This window comes from Hemicordylus capensis, chromosome 2, assembly GCF_027244095.1.
Source record: "Hemicordylus capensis ecotype Gifberg chromosome 2, rHemCap1.1.pri, whole genome shotgun sequence".
Lineage (NCBI taxonomy): Eukaryota > Metazoa > Chordata > Lepidosauria > Squamata > Cordylidae > Hemicordylus > Hemicordylus capensis.
Window position 1 is genome coordinate 180,670,434 of NC_069658.1, and position 21,658 is coordinate 180,692,091.

General features: G+C 43.4%; 1 protein-coding gene across 1 annotated transcript; it reads right to left on the reverse strand.

The window, feature by feature from the left end:
- Positions 1–7,540: 7,540 nt before the first annotated feature.
- Positions 7,541–12,508, reverse strand: LOC128346382 (E3 ubiquitin-protein ligase Topors-like). The gene is made up of 2 exons (XM_053299620.1): positions 12,413–12,508; positions 7,541–8,415 (listed from the first exon to the last, which is right to left on the reverse strand). Exon 2 carries the CDS (start codon positions 8,410–8,412, stop codon positions 7,600–7,602), a length of 813 nt encoding a protein of 270 aa, XP_053155595.1. The 5' UTR covers positions 8,413–8,415; positions 12,413–12,508; the 3' UTR covers positions 7,541–7,599.
- Positions 12,509–21,658: the final 9,150 nt, after the last annotated feature.

Genomic DNA, 21,658 nt, shown 5'->3' on the forward strand with positions numbered 1-21,658 from the left:
CACAAACTTAGTTATGTCCTTCTGCCATTGCTTAAAACAAGTTAAAGTGTTAATTATGGGAATAGTCTGAAAGAGAAACAACATTTTAGGCAAGACATTCATTTTCACCACTGAAATTCTTCCCATTAAAGACAAATTCATTTTAGACCATCTTTGTAGATCAATTTTCACTGAATTCCATATTTTAACATAGTTGTTTATGAACAACAAGGAGTTGTTATTTGATAACCAGACCCCCAGATATTTAACTTTCTTCTCTACTTTCAACTCACTTATTTCAGAGAATCTGTCCTTGGTTTTCTGATCCATATTTTTAGTTAAGACCTTGGTCTTAGTCTTATTTATATAGAATCCAGCCAGCTGACCAAATTGTTGTATTTTATCCAAGAGTCTTTCAATCTTGTCCATTGGATTCTCTAAAAATAGCACAACATCATCTGCAAAGGCTCTCAACTTGTAATCCTGTTTCCCAATTTTAGGACCATGTAATTTATCATCTTCTCTGATAGTTCTACAAAGCACTTCTAGAACCAATATGAAAAGCAATGGGGAAAGTGGACATCCTTGTCTAGTCCCTTTTTGTATTACACAATTGTCTGATAGTTCCCCATTTACAATAATCTTAGCATATTGCTCCGAATAAATTGTCTTAATTGCCCTAATAAAATTGTTGCCAGCAGTCATTACCTCTAGTACTCTCCACATAAATTGCCACGAAATATTGTCAAAAGCTTTCTCTGCATCCAAAAAAATCATCGCCATCTGTTTATCATTATGTTTTTCATAGTACTCCAATACATTCAAGACTGTTCTGACATTGTCTCTCAGTTGTCTCTTTGGCAAAAATCCAGCTTGATCTTCATGAATAAAATGCCTTAATATAACCTTCATTCTTCTTGTCAAAATGGCAGCAAAAAGTTTGTAATCATTATTTAAAAGTGAAATTGGTCTATAATTTTTGACTGACCTTAGGTCTTGATCTGGTTTTGGGATTACTGCAATATTTGCATACTTCCACGAATCCGGCATAATCCCTTTTTGTAGCATATCATTCATAGTCCATTGAAGAGGTTGTAGGATTTGATCTTTAATTGATATATAGTACAAAGCTGACAGTCCATCAGGCCCTGGGGCCTTGTTGGGCTTAGCTCGATTTATTGCTTCTGTTACTTCCATAATTGTTATTGGAGCATTCATAATTTCTATTTGTTCCTTAGTGAGTTTTGGAATATTTTTGGTCCTGAGAAACTGCTCAATTTTTTTATCTTCAAATATTTTGCCTTTATATAATTTTGAATAATATTTTTAAAATTCCGCTCTTATTTCCTTTCCATCATAAGAGAACCCATTTTTTGTAAGTATTTTAGATATATAATTTTTCTTCCTCTCAGATCTAATTTTCCAAGCTAACAACTTGCCTGGTTTGTTTGCAAACTCAAATGTCCTTTGTTTAACATATTTCAAATTCCGTTCAAGTTCATTTGCTATCAACATAGAAAGTTGTTGTTGCAACATTTTGATAGCTTGAGTGACCGTCTTCTTATCTTTAGCCCATAATAATTCCCTTTCCTTTTTGGAGGTCTGCATCAATAATATCTCTTTTTTCAATCCTCTTTGCTTTTTAAAGTATGAATTTTGCTGTATAAAAAAACCTCTCATAACCGCTTTACTTGCATCCCAGACAATTTTATTGTCCATTCCCTGGTTTAAATTCAATTCAAAATAGTCCTTTAGTTTCTTTTTAGCTTTCTCCACAACATCTGGTTTTTTCAAGAGGTATTAATTCAATCTCCAACGAAATGAGGTCGTTCCTTTCTTCTTCCATGTAAAACAAATTGGGTTATGATCTGAAAAGGTCCTAGGTAAAATATCCATCCTTTCCATACATGGTGTAATAGCTTTAGATGTCCAAACCATATCTATCCTTGAATGTGATTGATATCTTTCAGAGAAATAAGTATATTCTTTTTGCATTGGAATTTTTAATTCTCCACAAATCATAAAGATCCATGTGTTCTACTAAGTCAAAGAATACACAGTTGGGCTTCTCGACCTTTTCTTCCCCTTTTTGTGTTGAATCTCCGTTTCTGGTTGTCCAGCCACAAAACTAGCTGTCTTTTTGTAAGAGTCTCTGTAGTTGAGCAAAGATTTCTGAAGAGCCCTTTCTTCCTTTGCAGAAGAAGCGTCTTCATTTCCTCTGGGTGTGCTGCTCTCCAAGTGATGAGACTTATACTTCCTTTTCCCTCTAGGCTTTTCAGATCTTGTTCCCTCAGACTCACTAGAAAGAGTTCTAGCTCTGCTACTGGATTGACTTCTTGGTTCATAACCATCTGGGCTTCTATTTCTATGGCAACAGCTATGTTTTTTACATTGGTAACCATCTCTGAAGTAATCTTTGCTCTGTGATCCTCTTTTCCTGGACTCACTGCTGCGGGATCTTGATCCGCTTCGATCCCTAGACATACCACTCTTGCTACTTGGAGAGCGTGTTTGACTTTTGCCAGACAGACTCTTTTTTCTGGTTCTTGACTTCTTTTTGTTCTTCCTATGTTTGTGTCTGCTGCGATCTCTCTTCCTTTCTCGTTTTTCCCGGCTATGATGCTTTCCCTTTCTTTTAAGGCCATGCCGCTCTCTACTGTGAGAATCTTGCACATCAGATTTCCTTTGTTTAGATAATCTGTGACCATAAGCATCAAACCGTGATACCGGATGGGCTTTACTACTTTCACTTCTCCACGTTTGCCCCCATCAGCTGATGCCTGAGACTCAGAGTCTGGAGAGGACACCAGAACTTGTGGAGTTGTCTTCACTTGTGGTTTCACTTAGCCAACAATAGCACAGTTGTTAGAGGAATCGTTGCCACTGGCACCATTGGTCTCTACACTTGCTGGTAACTGCCTTTGAGGCTCAGTGGTGTGTGCAGAGGGCCCTTCATCACAGTTCTCTGAAGTGCCCAAAGCAGCACGAGCCTGCTCTGAGCTGGAGTAGGAAGGGCCTGGTGTTTCATCATCCCAAGCTGCCTGGCCAGTACCAACTGTGAAGGGATTACAATCTGATGGTTGGGAATGAATGGAAAACCAGATTGAGGATTGTACTGAAAGCAGAAGGACTCCAACAAGTTACTGAGGAGACACCCCCCGCCCGAAGGAAGCACATCTGCTGAGAAGACTGCCAGACAAAATTGGCTCATCAAAGATGCGAAATTGCAAGCGATGATTGCAGCTTTCTGTGAGTAAAAATCTTCTTTATGCTATGTGTGATCTTGGAACCTCAAAGGAAATGCTGAGCAAGCTAGATTCCTTGCATATGAAAAAAGGGTGGGCATATACCCACCCTTGCAAGATCTCCAATATAAAGATGGGGATTGTTTTTCTACTTTTGTGGAAATTTTGGAAGATTTCTTTTTCCAATTTAGAGAGGCAGGGGAACAATTTACAGAAAGTCAGAAGCTGGAAGCTCTGTTCCTAAGCATGCCCCCCAGCTATAGCAGTTTAATTGGCCAACTGGAAACCCACACCAATCTAAGCTTTGAAAAAGCAGTGGAAACATTGTCTTCAGAAGCAAGCAGTAGGAAAATTTTGAATTCATGCTTTGAAAGTGAACTGGCAAGTAACTTTGCTCTTAAAGCAACAGTTGAGCATTCCAGACGAAACCCAAGGTGGGGAGGGAATGCTGCAAGAGGAAACTGCATGGGGCCCTCACATTTACATACAAAGAGATCTGGCTTTGCCGCCAAAGAAACTCAGCCCAGAGAGAGAGGTCACATGACCGCCAGCAGAGAGACTGCTCCAATCGGGATGCCTAATGCCTAACTAATGCCTTTAGATGTTTTCTATGTAACGAATTTGGCCACAAGGTGGCAAACTGTCCCAAGAATCAGACAAAGGATTTTTATCAGACAAGAAGGACCGATTTTACTAAAGAGAATGGGAATCATGATTCCAATTTTAATGCAGAAAGATATTTAAACAGGAATTATGTTTACTTAATGCAAAGTGATGAAAAGTTCATTTATTTGGATTCTGGTTCGTCTGTGCATATCTCAAATGATCTGGCTTTCTATACTGAACTGTTTGATATTCCTGAAGAGACTGTTTATTTGGGCAATAATACTACAATTAAAGCCAAGAAGAAAGGCGGAGGAATTTTGTATTGCAAATTGCTGGATGGATCTGTTAAACCATTTTTTCTTAAAGATGTTTTATATATCCCTGACTTCTCAAGCTCCTTGATCTCAATATCCAAGCTAGAGAAACAAGGCTGTATACTTTATATTAAAAATGGACAATGTGTTGTTACCCAGAATGGAGAAGTTTGCCTTGTAGGCTCTAATTTCAAAGGCCTTTATCATGTGGAAGAGCAATCTACAGACAGAGAAAGACCAGCTGAAGCATACCAGCCTAATGAAGTGAACCTTGCTAAGTCATGCCTGCATGAAAACTGCTTGCAACTGTGGCATGGATGGCTAGGACACAGGAGTTGTGAGTCAATCCAGAACATGAAGGAAAAGGGATTAGCTAATGGCATTGATTTTGTACCATGTGACATTGTAACTAACTGTGTTTGTTGTCTTGAGTTCAAAGCAGTTAACAAGCCATATCCAAAGCAGAGTGAAAGGAAGACCGGAAGACCCCTGGAGTTGATCCACAGCGATATATCTGGACCACTACCAGCAACCATAGGTAATCAAAAATATTTTCTAACAATAACAGATGATTTCTCACGATACACATTTGTACTTCTACTAAAGGAAAAATCAGAGATGCTCGAGAGATTAAAAGAATATGTGGTGATGGCAAGCAACAAATTTGGCTGGAAGCCAAAGATCCTACGCACAGACAATGGAGGAGAATATATGTCCAACGCCACACAGCAGTTCCTGAGAGAACATGGAATCGTGCATCAAACCACGGCGGCTTCCAACGCATCACAGAATGAAGTGTCAAAGAACAGAACTCTACTTGACATGGTAAGATGCATGCTTGCTCACGCACACCTCCCACAGAAATTCTGGGGAGAAGGCATCATGACTGCTACATACATACAAAACAGAATGCAATGCACACAAAGCCTATAGGAACACCACCATATGAACTTTGGCATGGTCATAAGCCGTCTATGACGCACCTGCGTGTCTTTGGAAGCACGGCTTACTCATACATCCCAAAGGAAAAAAGGACTAAATTAGGGGCTAGGGCCACAAAAGGGATTTTTGTAGGCTACTCAGCACAGCCCAAAGGCTACAGAATTCTGGATCCTGACACCAACAGGATAACCATAAGCAGAGCGGTGTATTTTGATGAGAGTGAAAGAGCTACACCTTCAGAGGGGGCCTACACCGAAGCAAGCAACCAGACCAAGCACCCTGATGACTGGATTATGCTTCCTGATCTCAGAGGAATTGAGGAGGAGGAATTGAAGAGGAGGAGATCCAGACCCAACCACACTCGACACAGAGACCCCCAGCGATCCACCAGACGCACCCAAGGTAATGAGAGAGACCACAGAGGGTGAGGTGAGGCGATCAACGCGCTCAAACAGAGGTGTTCCAGCTCCGAGACTGTCCTACCTCGCAAGAACGGCGGAACAACCAGAACCTTCATCACGGGAGGAAATATCCCAGCTACCACAACCAGAAGCCCAGAAGTGGAAACAAGCTGCAATTGAAGAGCTTGAGGCTCTACAGAAAAACAAAACCTGGACTCTTACTAAGTTACCTCAAGGAAGGAAAGTTATAGGCTGCAAATGGGTTTTCAAACTCAAACATGATGCTGATGGTGAGATTCAGCGCTACAAAGCCAGATTAGTAGCAAAAGGATATTCACAGAAATATGGAGAAGATTATGATGAAACCTTTGCACCAGTGGTTAAACATACCACAGTAAGGACTCTGTTAAGTATTGCTGCTAGCAAAGGAATGCATGTTGAACACCTAGACATGAAAATTGCATTCTTGCATGGTGAACTAGAAGAGGACATTTACATGCAACAACCACTAGGTTTCTTAGAGAAAGGCAAAGAGGACTATGTATGCAAACTGCAAAAGAGCATTTACGGTTTAAAACAGGCTGCCAGAGCATGGAACATAAAACTAAATGATATGCTGCTTCAAGCAAACTTCAAAAGAAGCAACGCGGATCCCTGTCTATACACGAGATGCATAGATGGCAAGTGGACTTACATTTTGGTGTACGCTGATGATTTGATTCTTGCCTATGAAAATCCAGATGACAGCAAGGAAATAATGCATCATCTGAACAGAGTTGTGGAAGTCAAGCAACTTGGCAACATTGCACACTACTTGGGAATTCAAGTACAAAGAGAGAATGATGGAAGTTTCCTCATCAACCAAGAACAGAAAATTAAAGACTTGATAAACTTGCTCAGACTGGAAAATGCAAATCCTATACCAACTCCAATGGAAGTGAACTACATAAAGCAAGAAGATCAAACAGCCACTATCTGACAACCATAGATATCGTGAAGCATTGGGTAAGCTTTTATACATTAGTACACTTACTAGGCCAGATATTAGCACAGCAGTTGGCTTACTTTGTAGAAAGACTGCATCACCAACAGTCAAGGACCGGAATGCAATTAAAAGACTTGTTAGGTACCTAAAGGGTACTGCACACTTTAAGCTCAAGTTGCCAGCTAACAGTCAACCAAAACTAGAAGCATATGTAGATGCAGACTGGGGTGGAGATATAACAGACAGGAAATCCACCAGTGGTTACATAATTTTCTATGGAGATGGAGCGATAAGCTGGTCAAGCAGAAAGCAAGACATAGTAGCATCATCAACCACTGAAGCGGAATATGTATCGGCTGCACAGGGCTGTCACGAGATACAATGGCTGTGTCAACTACTGAAGGACCTAGGTACAGATGTACCACAGCCCATACCGGTGTATGAAGACAACCAAAGCTGCGTTCAACTCTCCAAACAAGAAGATGTAAAGAGAAGTACCAGACATATTGATGTGAAGTACCATGTAGTGAGAAGTCTGCAGAAGGATGGACTAATCAAGCTGATCTACTGCCCGACAAATGAAATGCTTGCAGACATACTCACTAAGCCACTACCAAGACCCTGCTTTGAAAAGCTGAGAGAGAAGATGAATCTTGTGAGCTGAGTCATGAGACATCGAGAGGGGGTGTTGGAAGTTAAAGGACTTTGCACTGTCTCTTTGCCTCAGACAGTGGAGGACAGATTAGTAAGTCAGAGGGTTAGAGAATCAAGACATTGGTCATCCCTTCTCCACTGCTCTGATGCTATCCCTTTGAAATGTAGATTGCTACTCTTAGGGGATTCAACTTCCTTCCTTCTCTCTCTTCCCTACCTGGCCTCCTACCTTGCAACATGGCAAGCCTCTCTCCCTGCACCATATGGGCAGAGAGGATGCAGAATCCATCTGCATCCAGCTAGATAGATAGATTAGAGATCCTAACTCCTCACTTTCCTATCTAGAATGGAGTTCCTTAATAAATGCCTTTTTATATTGATTTGAATCTATGAATTGGCTCCAAGTTACTTTACTCTCAGCAAACACACACGCTTAACTAAACTACCACTGTGTTGTGCCTCTGTGCACTCTGCTATAATGAGAAAGGGATTCTCTCACCACAGAGAATTTCCAACAGGGAATCTGCCTCATCTGGAGAGATCGTGATAATGGAGGATTCCGAATGACTTCCTTCTTCATACGAAGGAGCAGGACCCTCATAGTTTGCGTGCTGATCATATGCCTCTGTTATAAAAGGGCACCTGGCAAAGCTGATAAACTCATGCACAAAGTGTTCTGTGCAATGGAGCAAGTAAGGTTTTAACATTTTAGCAAGTGCTTGCCTCTCCATATCATATCTAACCACATGTCTCATGATAATACACTGCACAAACCTGACTAGAGAGCTAAGAGTGCCCAACAAGACAGTAGGTTCACGCATTAGCCATGGGACCAGCCTCTGAAGAGAGGCAGGATTCCTGCAAAAAAATTCAGCGGAGGTGTCTCTATAACATTCTCCATCTCCAATGCTTCTAACATGAATACCAGAGCGATACAGAGCTCTTCGGAAACTAATGATCTCCTGTGCTTGTATCCGTGGCATAGGTCGGCCTTCTAAGCTTGCCTCTCGCCTTGACGCAAGGCGTCTGATCATCCGGTGCATTTCGACATCTCTTTGCCTTGTTGGTTGACTCGGCAGTCCTTCCAGCAATACCCCATCATCTGGAACAGGCACTGGTGTTCTAGATGAGGACGTTCTTAGAGGATTCATTGATGTGCAGGGTTCCCTCATTAGTGTAGTCTGGTAATAGGATCGCCTCTCATGAGGCGATACATCACCTGATGTTGGCTGATGTGGCCTGTTTGGGCCAGACCCGGCTGATGAGTCATCTGTCTCCAATGCCATATTCTGCAAATAAAGAGAGAAATATCAGCGTACATTTGATTTAATTCCTGCCGATCAAAACCAGTGCTAAGCTAGCACTTCTCTACAGAGCTCGACTTTGAATCAGTGATGTGTCTTTACTGTGTCCCAACTAGGCATGGGAAATCCTTATGCAAAGTGGTTTACAACATTTTCCAACACTCTAAATAGATCATGAATTCTGGTTTGGATATTACCATATTTTTGGGGTTTTTATCTTAACCCTGTTAAGAGATCAATAGTGCAAGATAGAGAGAAAAACAGGCACATATATGGACATACTCTCTTGCACTTCCATCGGTACCCCCCCCCCAAAGAAACAACAACAACGTTAATTTCAACTTTAAAACTGCCCAATCTTCCTACTATTCTATTGGCATCCATTCATGTACTACTGCTTCAAAAAATTAAGCTCTGAAGCAATTAACTTGTGAATGAAGTGGTAATTAATAGAACCTGAAGTTGTTCTGCAGAAAAATATAGTCATAAACATTTTCCATTTCAGAAAATGTTTTGCTCCACATGGTACACTGTGTACAAATATTAGCTGCTTGGAAGAAGACGCAAATTATTTAACATGAGGCCTGAAATCCTATCCATATATACAAGTCCTCTTGAACTGGGATTGACTTCTGGGTTAACAAGCATAGAACTGACTGGAAATACAGTAGGACACGCAAAAACCATGCTTTGATTTCATTCCAAGTTAGGGGCCTTTTCAGACAATCTCTGACTTGGCACAATAAATGCACGTTACACAATTGTTACATAGGATTCCACATTCATTTATTCCTCAAGACAATGAATGCTGCAGGAATATTGCAGTTTCCCAGCACTGGCACTGCTAAGAAATGTGATCTCCCCTGATCTAACTCATCCGAATGCTATGAGAAGGATGCACAACTGGAACAGGCCCCCACTGGAATGATCAGCAGTTTTTCTCCGCTGCTAGAAATCTGGGGGGGGGGTGTCCAGGAAGTGTGTGCAGGATACAGGGGCCCTTAAGGCTGTCAGATCTTTCATCAGAGCTGTGCACAGGTATTTGACAGAAAACCGGAGAGCTAGTGTAAATATAGTGGCAACTGAGAAACTTGGGTTCAGAATTTAAATCCCTACTCCATCATGAAGCTCCGCGCATGGGGGAATCTTGGCTGAGTTACACACTCTCTGCCTAACCCACCCCACAGGGCTGTTGCAAGGGCAATCACGCAATACAAATTTATTCATACTGGTTATAATTTTAGAACACCAGAGAGAAATGACACCTCTCATTCCAGTGCTGCTCTACATGCAATTCCAGATCAAGGTGCTACTACCCTTCAGATCTTCTTGGTGGCCAATAAGTTGAAATGATCCCATCTCAAGAAAAACATCTGGTAATTTGCCTTTCAGGTGCTTGCCCAAGAGTGCTTATTGCTTGCCCAGTAAGTAAGTGATTGGCAGATGGAAAGCAACTTTGACCCCGCCCCCCACCATCTGAATTAAAACTCTCCTCATCTCCTCATGGGGATGATGGGAACTGTAGTTCAGCAACAGCTGGGGAGCCAAGGTTGCCTCCCCTGTCAAAAAGGCTACTGTTATTATATAAGAAAAAACAAAAGACTCCAGCAAAGTTGAGCATATGCTTGGATGGGCTGGGGTGGGCAGGCTCTTCTGATCAAGCCCTGAACAGCTGATGCTAACCAGGAAGGGAAGAGTAGTACAGACAGGGAGCGCACACTTTCGAAGGGCTCCTTCTCTGGCTGACCACTTTGAAGCCAAAGCAGCTCCAGGAGCGGGCAGGATATTTTCGGCTGGACTGGAGCACGCACGGCTCCCTCTCGCCCCACTTTCGCCATTGCGCCAAGAGCTCCTCAGGCCGTCAAGACGGAGGCGGTCCCTCCCCAGGCGGTGGAAAGTGTCCCCAGAGGAGGGACGATATGAGGTCTGGAGATGGGCGCCGTGTGTCCCCCGTTTCCCTCGGCCCCACCCTCCACAGGTCAGCATGGGTGGGTGGCCCCTTATCCCACGCGGCGGCACGTGCCAAAAAGCAGAGTCACAGTGACGCCCCCTCTGGGGTAACCAAGAAGGAAGGAAGGAAGGGCTTTGCCCTGCTTTGGTTTTCGGGCTTGTGGGGGGGGGGCAGCCTCGCAACGCACCCAATCAGGAAGAAGACTCAAGCCCCCAAAGGCTAGGAGGAAAGTCAGCTGCTGCTCCAAGAAGCGAAAAAAGGCACGCAGCGGCAGCCACACATGGACAGGCCGGCAGGCAGCCGTGCACACACAGGCGGGGGGGCTCATCTCTTGCCTCTCCAGACTCCGTAGAGACTGAAAGCAGCTCGAGGGGCGGTGGGGACTGGACAACAAGGCCCCTGTTTTTGCTTCGGCCGCCGCGGACGAGTCCCTGGCAGTCGCCGGCACCAGAGATCGGAACCATTGCTTTTGAGTGAGCGAGGGCTGTTGGGTAGAATGCCAGGGACTCGTCCGCAGCGGCCGAAGCAACAGCTTATTGGAATGATGGGACTTGTAGTCAACAATATCTGGAAATCCCTGTTAAAAGGAACACTGTACCATCTAGACATGGTTGTTGATCAAAACCTGAAAACATGAGCCATCTCTGTAAAAGACTTAGAACAACAGTCAGGAGTTATGCGAGGATTCCAAGTGTCATTTTCTCTGTCTCATCTCATGCTTTTTTAAAAACATGACTTTGTCCTAGAGGATCACCTGCCCAAATAGCCACTAGCAAAATAGGGGAAGAAGAAGGTGGCGGGTCGGAGGGAGTCTATAAACCAGTGAATGATTCCTGCCAGCCTTTGTCTTATGATATGATTGTTGGCTCATGATGGAGTATATGTGCATTCACCACACTAGTGCTTACTTTGACACCAAGAGGGAGGAGGATACATTAGTTTGCCACACTAGACAGAGGCATTTGCAACAGGAGCAGACAGCCAAGTTCTGCCAGGGCCAAAACCAGCCCCTGCCAGACTAAGAAATCATTGTCATTTGCCCCTTCCTGTCACAAGCAGTGTGCTGTTCTTTTATTATTGACTCTAACTCTCAAATATCCCAGTCATGGATGGAAAATTCAGGGTCAATTTACAAGAGACACATTTTCTACATGGAAGTTTCTTCTGTGTAGGTGTTGTGCAGAAACCCATGTGTAGTGACCGCCAGGGGCATAGCAAGGTTGGAATGGGCCCAGAGATGAGATTTTAAAATGGGCCCCCAGCCCCTCAAAGTCCAGGGCCTCCACACATCCCAGGCCCCCAAGGATTTAAGTCTGATCTTTCAAAATAAGTATGCTGCCTGGAAATACATTTCACTGAATACACACATACACACTTCACAATATATAGTGATATACATTGAGTACTATATGTTTGTGCTACTTTTAATGCCTAGAACACACTAGCAACGCAAATTATTAAAATGGCCCCCTCACTGCAGATTAGCAAAGGAGACTTTCAACCATGCAGGGTGAGCCTATGTTTGTTTTCTCAGAATTCTGAACAAATACAGTAAAGTTTGATTCCAGGAGGTTTTTCACACAGGGCTTTACGCCCTATAACACACATCTCCTCTGGAATGGAGGTGCTGCATTCACATGTTGGCCAGATTTACCCTGAAAAGTTATTGGAGAGCAGTTCACACACAAGAAAAATAAAATAAAATAAAATAAAAGCACAACACATGCTTCACAGCTCTCCCTCAGACCTTCTGGGTTGCAAAACAACTTGAACATAAGTGCATTTATAAATGAATGAATGAATAAATAAATAAATATTTGTTCCAGAAGTTTTTGTAATTTTCTGACATGAAACAAGCCAATTGTAGGCCTTTTAAGATAGTTTTTGTTTTTAAAGCCAGCACATTTTCCAGTCTGTTTTAAATTAAATATTCAGAGACTTCTCAGTCGTGCCCCACCCCCCATATCAAAGCCCTATGGCAAGCAGATCCCTATATACGCGGGTAAGCACAGAAAGGAATTCACAGCCTACCTTGCAAAAGCTGTGCTGGATGGTCTGGTCTGCTGCAGGGAGCTCTGCCTGCCTCCTTCCTGGCTTCCTGCCCCCCTTGGGGCCTGCCGGGTTCAGGCTTCAGGGAGGCCTACTCCGAGGCCTCTCTGGAAGCCCCGCCCACCCGCCAATCAGCTGAGAGGCGGGGAGAGAAGAGCTCTGCAGTTTGCAGGCTGCTCGGATCCTAGGCCGGAGCTGGAGGCAAGTGGCTGAGGGGCCCTGGGGCTGGACAGGTGGGCAATGGGGTGGGGGTGGCAGGAACTGGCATGGCGCCCCCACCTCAGTGGCGCCTAGGGCACGTGCCCTGCCCGCCCCCCCTAGTTCCGCCTATGCTGTGCGCTCCCTTCCCTTCCTGGTTAGCATCAGCTGTTCAGGGCTTGATCAGGACAGCCTGCCCACCCCAGCCCATCCAAGCATATGCTCAACTTTGCTGGAGTCTTTTGTTTTTTCTTATATAATAACAGTAGCCTTTTTGACAGGGGAGGCAACCTTGGCTCCCCAGCTGTTGCTGAACTACAGTTCCCATCATCCCCATGAGGAGATGAGGAGAGTTTTAATTCAGATGGTGGGGGGTGGGGTCAAAGTTGCTTTCCATCTGCCAATCACTTACTTACAGGGCAAGCAATAAGCACTCTTGGGCAAGCACCTGAAAGGCAAATTACCAGATGTTTTTCTTGAGATGGGATCATTTCAGCTTATTGGCCACCAAGCAGATCTGAAGGGTAGTAGCACCTTGGTCTGGAATTGCATGTAGAGCAGCACTGGAATGAGAGGTGTCATTTCTCTCTGGTGTTCTAAAATTATAACCAGTATGAATAAATTTGTATTGCGTGATTGCCCTTGCAACAGCCCTGTGGGGTGGGTTAGGCAGAGAGTGTGTAACTCAGCCAAGATTCCCCCATGCGTGGAGCTTCATGATGGAGTAGATATTTAAATTCTGAACCCAAGTTTCCCTGGTCCAAGGCCAACACTCTCAGTCGCCACTATATTTACACTAGTTCTCCGGTTTTCTGTCAAATACCTGTGTTATTTGTTACAAAAGGCATTTTTATAGTTGGCCATCCTTCGAAAACTTTACACCCCTCCTTCTACAGAGTGGACGTTTATAACCATTCACTTGAATCGTTCTTCAGCTTTTTCCATAGATGTCACCATGTGTTCACTAGATGACACACCTACAGCCACTTCGTATTACATTTTCAACTCTCTGTACCATTACAATTCTGGGATGTGCTGAATTACTATTCATTAAGATCTCCTTTTTTATGGGCTTCCTATACCACCTAGTTTCCCTGTAGCCCCCACAAAATTGGATTCCAGTATCTAAAAATGATAACCATTTGTGTTCATTAGGTTGTTCCTTCATTAATCTTAGTCTATTGAGCTCCTCAAACTTTATATGATTTGTAGTTCAAGTAATAATCAAGAGGATATCAATATACCTCTTGTACAATATTATATCTCGATCTAAACACTTTCTCTGGATAGAATTCATTTGGGAAATAGCAAGTAAAGGTGCAGGCCAGCTATGGAAACCGATATGAGTTCTATTGAGAGGAGTTGTATCGATCAAAATAGAATATTATGCAAGAGGTCTATGGACAATATCTTGATTATGACTAGAACTAAAGATCATGCTGATAGAAAGTTTGGGGAGCTCACTGTGATGTGAATTCAGTTCGTCCCTGGGTCCGCCTTAAGCCAATCAAACAGACACAGTGGGAATCAATTAGAGGCTTGGTTTAATGCTTTGCAGAAGCAGGTAGACAATGGGGCTCACGCTCCACATTGAATACGAATTGGTTATAGGTGCATCTTACATTTATACAGACAATCTGAATGATGCTGACATAGTATACGTGGCAGTAAAATGGTGGACTAAGTATCTAGTATGCATGCGAATGATTCATTGTTCATCTGGTGATCACTCCTTATTTGGTTACATCCTGTTTTATTAACTTCTCAGCAAAGAACGGTGAGAACCAAGTTTCTTTAGATACAATTTAGTGGAGAGAGATAATCATGTGAGGCCGTGTCCTTGAGCTGGCCTGAGCTGGGCTGGGGTTACTTTAAGTTAGAATTAGGTTTTCTAAGCAAACTTGGAGATGCTTTGGTATTCTATGTAAAATGGAGTTACTTTGGTTTACTCAAACACATCAACTGGACTAGGGAGTATAGGATTAATGAGGGAACAACTTAATGAACAAGTATGGTTATGCCTGTTGTTGTTTTGTTGTTGTTCACTTTCCCATTGTGTTCTTCTTTCATATGTATAGCCCTACACATCTATTACCAAAAGCAGGGTTGCTTTTCCTCCTACCTTACTTCCACGCGATCACTGCTGCCTAGGTTTTCCTCTTACCTTGCTTCCACAGAGCCAAGAATTGGGAGCACACACAGCTCCCAAACCTGGGTAGAATACAGTCTTTGATTGTGTGGATGACTAGTTAAATCCTGTTTGTATGATGATCGATGTTAAGGGAGGATTGTTCTATCTGTGAGGAGGATGAGGGTTGGTGTAAGGCAAAGCAGGTAGTATAAAATTGAATGTGTGGAACCTAAATGCTGAGATCATAGAGCTCCCGTCTCATGGGGGTATTCCCCCAATGCACCGCGCTCATTACACAGTGCATTCTGGGATACCCGGAGGCCAGGGCAAAATGTGCCAGCCTCCAGAGATCTGTGCTCCTCCGAGCAGCATGGATCATGTGGGCGCATGGCAGCCCGCACGAAGGGGCGGCACACCATTATCTGGGGGGAAGGTGACTTGGACCTTGCCTTCCCCCCACCCTTCCCCCCTACCCCCATCCTGTGAAAACCCTTAATATACGAATACGAATACGAGGAATAATGTAACATTTATTTTACCTTAATATCTTCTCTGCTCTCAGCTCTGTAATTAAGTGCCTTCAGCTGGCATTCTAAATGGAGCGCTGAGGATGATGTGTCACACCGTAGCATTGTCTCAGTTTTGTTTTAGCTTACATGTTTTGTGGGGAAATATGTAACTTGTTTTAATATCTTTGAAGATCTTTTATGCATTAAAGAAGTCATTTGAAGTTTTTCTTTTCCTAAAAGCAACAAAGAATTGGAGAATTGGTAGAGCATTTTCCATGGTGCATCCCCATCTTGGGTCTGTTGGTACATTAAGAGTCCTGTTCTGCTAACCAGGAAATGATTCAAGACACACAGTTTTAGAATGGTTCACTATGCTAGTGCATATGTTGCTGGATGCTTGTGGTTCAATCTTTTATTCTTGTGTTAATTATCCATTAAATTTTCCAAGAAGTTATTTAAAAAAACCTTGTCCCCAAAACCTTCCATATTTCTCCTGGGAATATAGGTCCTCCCCTGATCATTCATTGTTTTTAAATTGTAAAGTTACAAAATAAGTTGATGTTTTATTTGTGAAATGGAAAATTACATATTTGGGGAAGTATGTAACTTGTTTTAATATCTTTTAACATATTTTATGCATTAAAGAAGTCATCTGTTTTACTATGTTTTACTTGTTTTACTTTTCCTAAAAGCAAGCCACCTTGTGCTTTCTGTAGTAAGTCTTAATGGAACCTTTCCCCCAAAACCTGCCACCTGTATCCCCTTGTAATATAGGACCTCCCCTGATCATTCATTGTTTTTAAATTGTAAAGTTAGAAAATGAGTTGATGTTTTATTTGTGAAAAGTTAAAGCTACTGCAGGTTTAATCTAATTTTGCCATATCTTTGATTTGTATTGTTCACTTTGTGTCAATAAGGAACAATCCTCTCTAATAAAACGCTTGGTGTCCATCCATGGACGGACACCAAGCGTGTGTTCGTGCCTCCCTTGACAGTTCTGGGCATGCGCGGAGCGCATGCCCAGAACAGGCCAGGGAGGCACGACCGCCAGCACCCGGCGGACATCTTGGGCGGCCAGAAACGGCCGCCCAGAAGAAGCCAGGAAGCAAGGAAAGAGGCAGCGGGGTAAGCTGGCCAAGGCGGTGGCGGAGCCGCCGTCTTGGCCAGACGATGCAGCGTGGGGGGCCAGAGGAAGCCGGGCGGGGGGAAGAGGCGGCGAGGGAAGCCGGCCGAGGTGGCGTCCATTGCAACAGTATGGGCAGCAGATTAGCACAGAGAGGAGCTCTGTTCGTGAGCTCCTCACTTCCTCTGTGCGAATTATGTTTTTTCTTCGCCCGACTGTCGCGGGCTGGAGCGGGTAAGGTGGGCTCGGGCAGCTGGGTGGGCAATAGGCGGGGGCGGGGGCGGCCTTCTCATGGGCCATTTTGGCCCTTAATCATTGGGGGGGGTAGCAGGAAAGGAGATTTTGGGAAGCTGGGAGGGCAGGTGGGCGAGAGGCGGGAAGGAAACAACATCTCCAGGAATAAAGGACAACAAAATAATTTTAAAAAGGTCCTAGCGCCCATTATTTAAACGGGCTTAAAACTACTAGTAATTGCTATAAAGATGTTGTGTCAGAGTCCCTTTTAAACAGGCATTTCACAGAAGTTCCAATAAAGACGTTGCTGACATGTTTTAAATCCAAATGATTCTCTACTAAAGTCATTTGTTCTACCTGCACCACAGTTGTGAAACCTGTACACTGAATGCTACTAGGGAAAATTCTACCACACTCCCGAGGCTGGTTAATTAAAAGCAAAAACAAAAAGAAACCCTTGATTGTTAGATCTGCAGAGGACCTAGCATAAACATTCCTCAGTAGCAGCAGGAGGCTGTGGGTTTTTTTGGTATGCCCATGGTGGCTGGTAATGGGTGCTATGGGAGAACAGAATGTCACGGGGGAAAGCGTGAGCTTTTAGGTCTGAGGTTGGAACCAGTAAAGGGTCCTAAAAATATTCATTGGTGGCTGCTAGCACATTTATGCTTTGATATTTGAGCAAGCTCTTGAAAAACTGTGGTACTAATGGTTCATAATGTGTTGCATCACTATGATGCAACAGCCACTCTTTAAAATGTCTGGTCAAAAAAGAAGTTAAAAAACGAAACAAAAAGAAGCCCAAGATACCAACCACTACTCAGTGGATGTTTAGATTGATGTGTGGTATTTATGCTCAGCACCCCATTGCTGGTGCCTCTAGTTCCCTCCCTGATTTCTGAGTTTATCTTCCACTGCGTCTCGACTGATCTGTACCTGTGTTATACATCTAACCCTTATTGGTTTACTTCATGCATCTGATGAAGCCGGATTAGCTACACTGGGAATCGGTTCTCTGTCCAGTACAGGTTAGGTTTTGGCTTTCTCCCTTTGGGAAATTAAAGTACCAGACACACCCTCAAATGTATAACATGTTAAAAATGAGAGTGGGGGCTGGGTGGGTAATAAAGGAGCACACCTGAACAGATTAAAGCTTGGTTCCGTACAGGTTCAGTTCCTTTTTGGCTCACTCAATCCTCCTAAAAGTAATTTGGTCAGAATGAATGTGAATAAAATTATCTATAAATCCTGATCCAGCTATAGTCATGACTATAGTGGATTTAATTTAATGGATTAAATTAGTCCTGACAAACTTAAGCCCCATTACTTTCAGTGTAACTTAGTTGTGGCTAAATATCCCCGCTGGATAGTGTCCCCAATTGGACATTGAAGCCCCCCACCAACAACAACCTGGGTCAGGGGCATAGGAAGTTTGGAGTGGGCCCAAAGACAATGGGATCCCCATCACTGAAGCTCAGCTCATGAAGTAAAGAAATCTTAAATTAGGCTGAATAGTGGTAACAAAAAGCAGAGTAAAATTTCTCTCTCTCTCTCTCTCTCTCTCTAACCTATGTGCCACAATAGAACATCATCCTAAATTATTTTTTAAAAGGTTTTGTAAATTGTGGGTGATGCAAGTCATTTAATGGTACTAGAGAAAGACATGCTGTTCTGGTAGCTCCAGGTCTTAACACTCACATCAATTTCGGAGGATGAATACAACTGAAGGAAGCCCGGGCGGGTGCACGTCTAGGGTAGTCAGTCATGTGACTTGCCTCTGGGGGGCCCCCCAAGGCAGTGGGCCCCCAGTCAACTGTCTCCCCTTGCGCTGTTATAGTTACATCCCTGACCTGGGCCACTCCAAGGCCAACTCTGCAACCAGGTCAGTCAGCTCAGTTAGGGACTTTGTTGCCCTAATCGAGCTGACAGACCTGGTTGTGGAGTTGGCCTTGGAGTGGCCCAGGTTATTGTTCAAGGGGAACTTCAATGTCTATTTCAAACCGAGTTTTTGGGAGCGGCTCAGGAATTCATAGTGGCCATGACGACTATGGGCCTATCCATAGAAACCTAAGTATGTAGTACACCGCTCTGGGCTCCTTGGAGGAAGAGCGGGATATAAAATGTAAAAATAAATAAAATAATAAAATATCCCCAGTGGTTTCACACTCTGTTTGGTCTTTTGCTCTGATCAGGGTGGTGTTCCATGCGTGGGGACTGTTGTCATCTCCCCACAGTCATGCACAGATCACCATCTTGTTAATGTAAAACTTGCAACCACATCCCACCTCTGCTGGGGTGAAGGACCCATTAGGTTGGTATGCCCAAGAAGGATCCAATAGGATTCCAAAAAGCCTGAAGGGTTTCAAGCTGGTTCTGCTAGTGATTCTGTTGATGCTCTGGTACAAATATGGAATAATGAACTTACTAGAGTAGTAGACAAAATTGCTCCTAAGCGTCCTCTCCGACCTCCTTTAAAGTGAGCCCCATGGTAGTTGGAAGAACTACGAGAGCTGAAGCAGCGAGGTAGATGACTAGAGCGCAAGCAGAGGAAGACAGTACGAATCCAACAGATTGCAACACGGAGCACATTTGAAGATCTATGCTCTGGTAGCGCAGGTGGCGAAGAAGCAGTTCTTTTCTGCCCACATTGCTTCCACTAATTCACATCCAGCTGAGTTGTCTAGGGTTGTGAGGGGACTAGTTCACACCCCCTCCACCTTGAATTTGAACTCGGAACTCTCTCACTGTGATGTCTTTAACAACTTTTTTTGCAGAGAAAACCTCTTGTATTCATGCTGAACTAGACTCCACAGTTATTGCAGAGTCTGATGTAGAGGTGTCCAGCAACTCCTCTTGTAGGATTGAATTGGGTCACTCAGTTCGTTACTCCTGAGCGTGTGGACAAACTGCTTCGACTGTACGTCCCACCATCTGCTCTCTTGACCCTTACCCAACATGGCTTAGTTCAAATGGCCATCATATTATTAGAGATAGTCTGGTAAATATCATTAATGCTTCTCTGGGGGAGGGCAATAAGGAGGCTATTATTAGACCTTATTTGAAGAAACCTGTCTTAGACTCCCTCAGAGCTGGCTAATTACAGACCTGTTTCTAATCTTCCTTGGTTGGGCAAGGTGATTGAGTGAGTGGTCACTTCTCAGCTCCAGGCAGTTTTGGAATATGACACAGATTATCTAGACCAGGGATTCTCAATTTTGGGTACAGTGTTTCCTCTAAAGTGTGCACACATGCATGCACTCATCAATATTTTTGATGTCCATTCAGTTAATTGTAGATCCCACTCAGTTTGGGTCAGGAAGGCCCCACCCTGAATGCATGTGCGCGCACACTGCAGGTATTTCATGTTTGTATTGTTAGGAACATAGGAAGCTGTCTTATACCAAGTCAGGCCATAGATGGGCAGCAGCTTCTCTAAGGTTGCAGCCAGGAGTCTCTCTCAGCTCTCTTTCAGAGATGTCAGGGAGGGAACTTGGAACCTTCCGCATGCAAGCAAGCAAGCAGGTGTAGGGCTTTAAAGGCCCAAAGCAGCACCTTGATTGTGCTTGGAAACCAACTGGTAGCTGACCCAGATGTGTTACAAGTGGTGTAATGCTTGTGGCCTACTGGCACTTCACTTAAAATTCTGGCATCTGCCTTTTTGGGCCAGTTATAATTTCTGAACAAACTTCAAGGGCAGCTTTACATCGAGCACATTGCAGCAGAGATGACCAAAGTACTGTATGAGTCATGCTGGCAAGGACTCAATCTTTGAAAAGAGGATGAAGATGAATCAAGGCTATCCTGGTCACAGCTACCTCCTGAGAATGGTCAAGAAAGTATCAAGTATGATCAGCCCAATACCTAACTCTCCATCTCATCTGGCCCTAACCCGCCTAATATGGGGGTTCAACAACAGCAGTAATTCAACACGCCTCTTTCTGATCTGGTGAAAGAGTTCAGCTCACATGCCCTCCAACATTTCACAGTTAAAAATAGGGACACTTGTGTCCTTGTAGCTTCCCTTTCCCCACATCAAGGATAATTGTCTGAGTCCCCTTCCTTCGTTATACAATGCTGATAAAAACTCTTCTCTGTTTGTATTCCTTTACTCTGCTTTAGTAGTCTGTCCTGCACTGTATTATAAACTGTCAGTCAGTCCAACTTTATTGTGGTCGCTGAATAATCCAGAAAAAAACAACACTAATAAGATAGATACAGTCATCATTCAATTAAAGTAGACATTGTTGGACTTCTGGTATTATTAATGCTAGTAAATGAACCATAGCCATTTTGTTTAAAATGTACACATATTTACTAACATGAATGCTTATGGCTCACTTGACCATATCCATCTTTACTCAGAAGCAAGTCCTTTAGTAAAACAGAATATGTAGTTACATCTCAGTGTCATGTCATAATAAGTATAAATCATGGCTGCAGTCTTATGCAAGTACAGTTGAACTAAATCCAGTTGAACTCCATGGACTTGCTCCTTCCGCAAAACAACAACAACAACTGTTAATAATAATAATAATAATAATAATAATAATAATAATAATAATAATAATAATAACCTTTATTTGTTAGCCATCCCACAACAAATTGTTCTCTGGGCGCCTTACAACAGAGGATTAAAACACATAAAATCATAACAGACCAAAAAAGGTAAAAAGAAAATACAAAATACAATACAAAGCAGCTTAAATACTCAATTTAAAATTAGTTAAAAATCAGAATCAAATCTGAAAAACCCGAATTTAAAAGGCCTGGGTTCACAAATAGGTCTTTACCTGGCATGTAAAATAGCAAAGTGATGAAGCCAGGCAGACTTCACTGGGGAGGCTATTCCATAAACGGGTTGCAACGGAGCGAGCGCTCCTGCAAACCTGCTTTTTGAGATTGTGAGTAGCCGCGGTGCACCTTCATGAGTAGACCCCCGGCCGGGAGGCTTAAAAGCAGCCTCCCAGCTCAGGGGTCTCCACAGTATGCCCTGCACGCTCGCGCAGGGCATACTGGGGCTTGCGAGGGCCGCATGG

Excerpts from the sequence above, each read along its gene's own strand:
- LOC128346382 (XM_053299620.1), bottom strand. The coding sequence starts at position 8,412 with ATGGCATTGGAGACAGATGACTCATCAGCCGGGTCTGGCCCAAACAGG.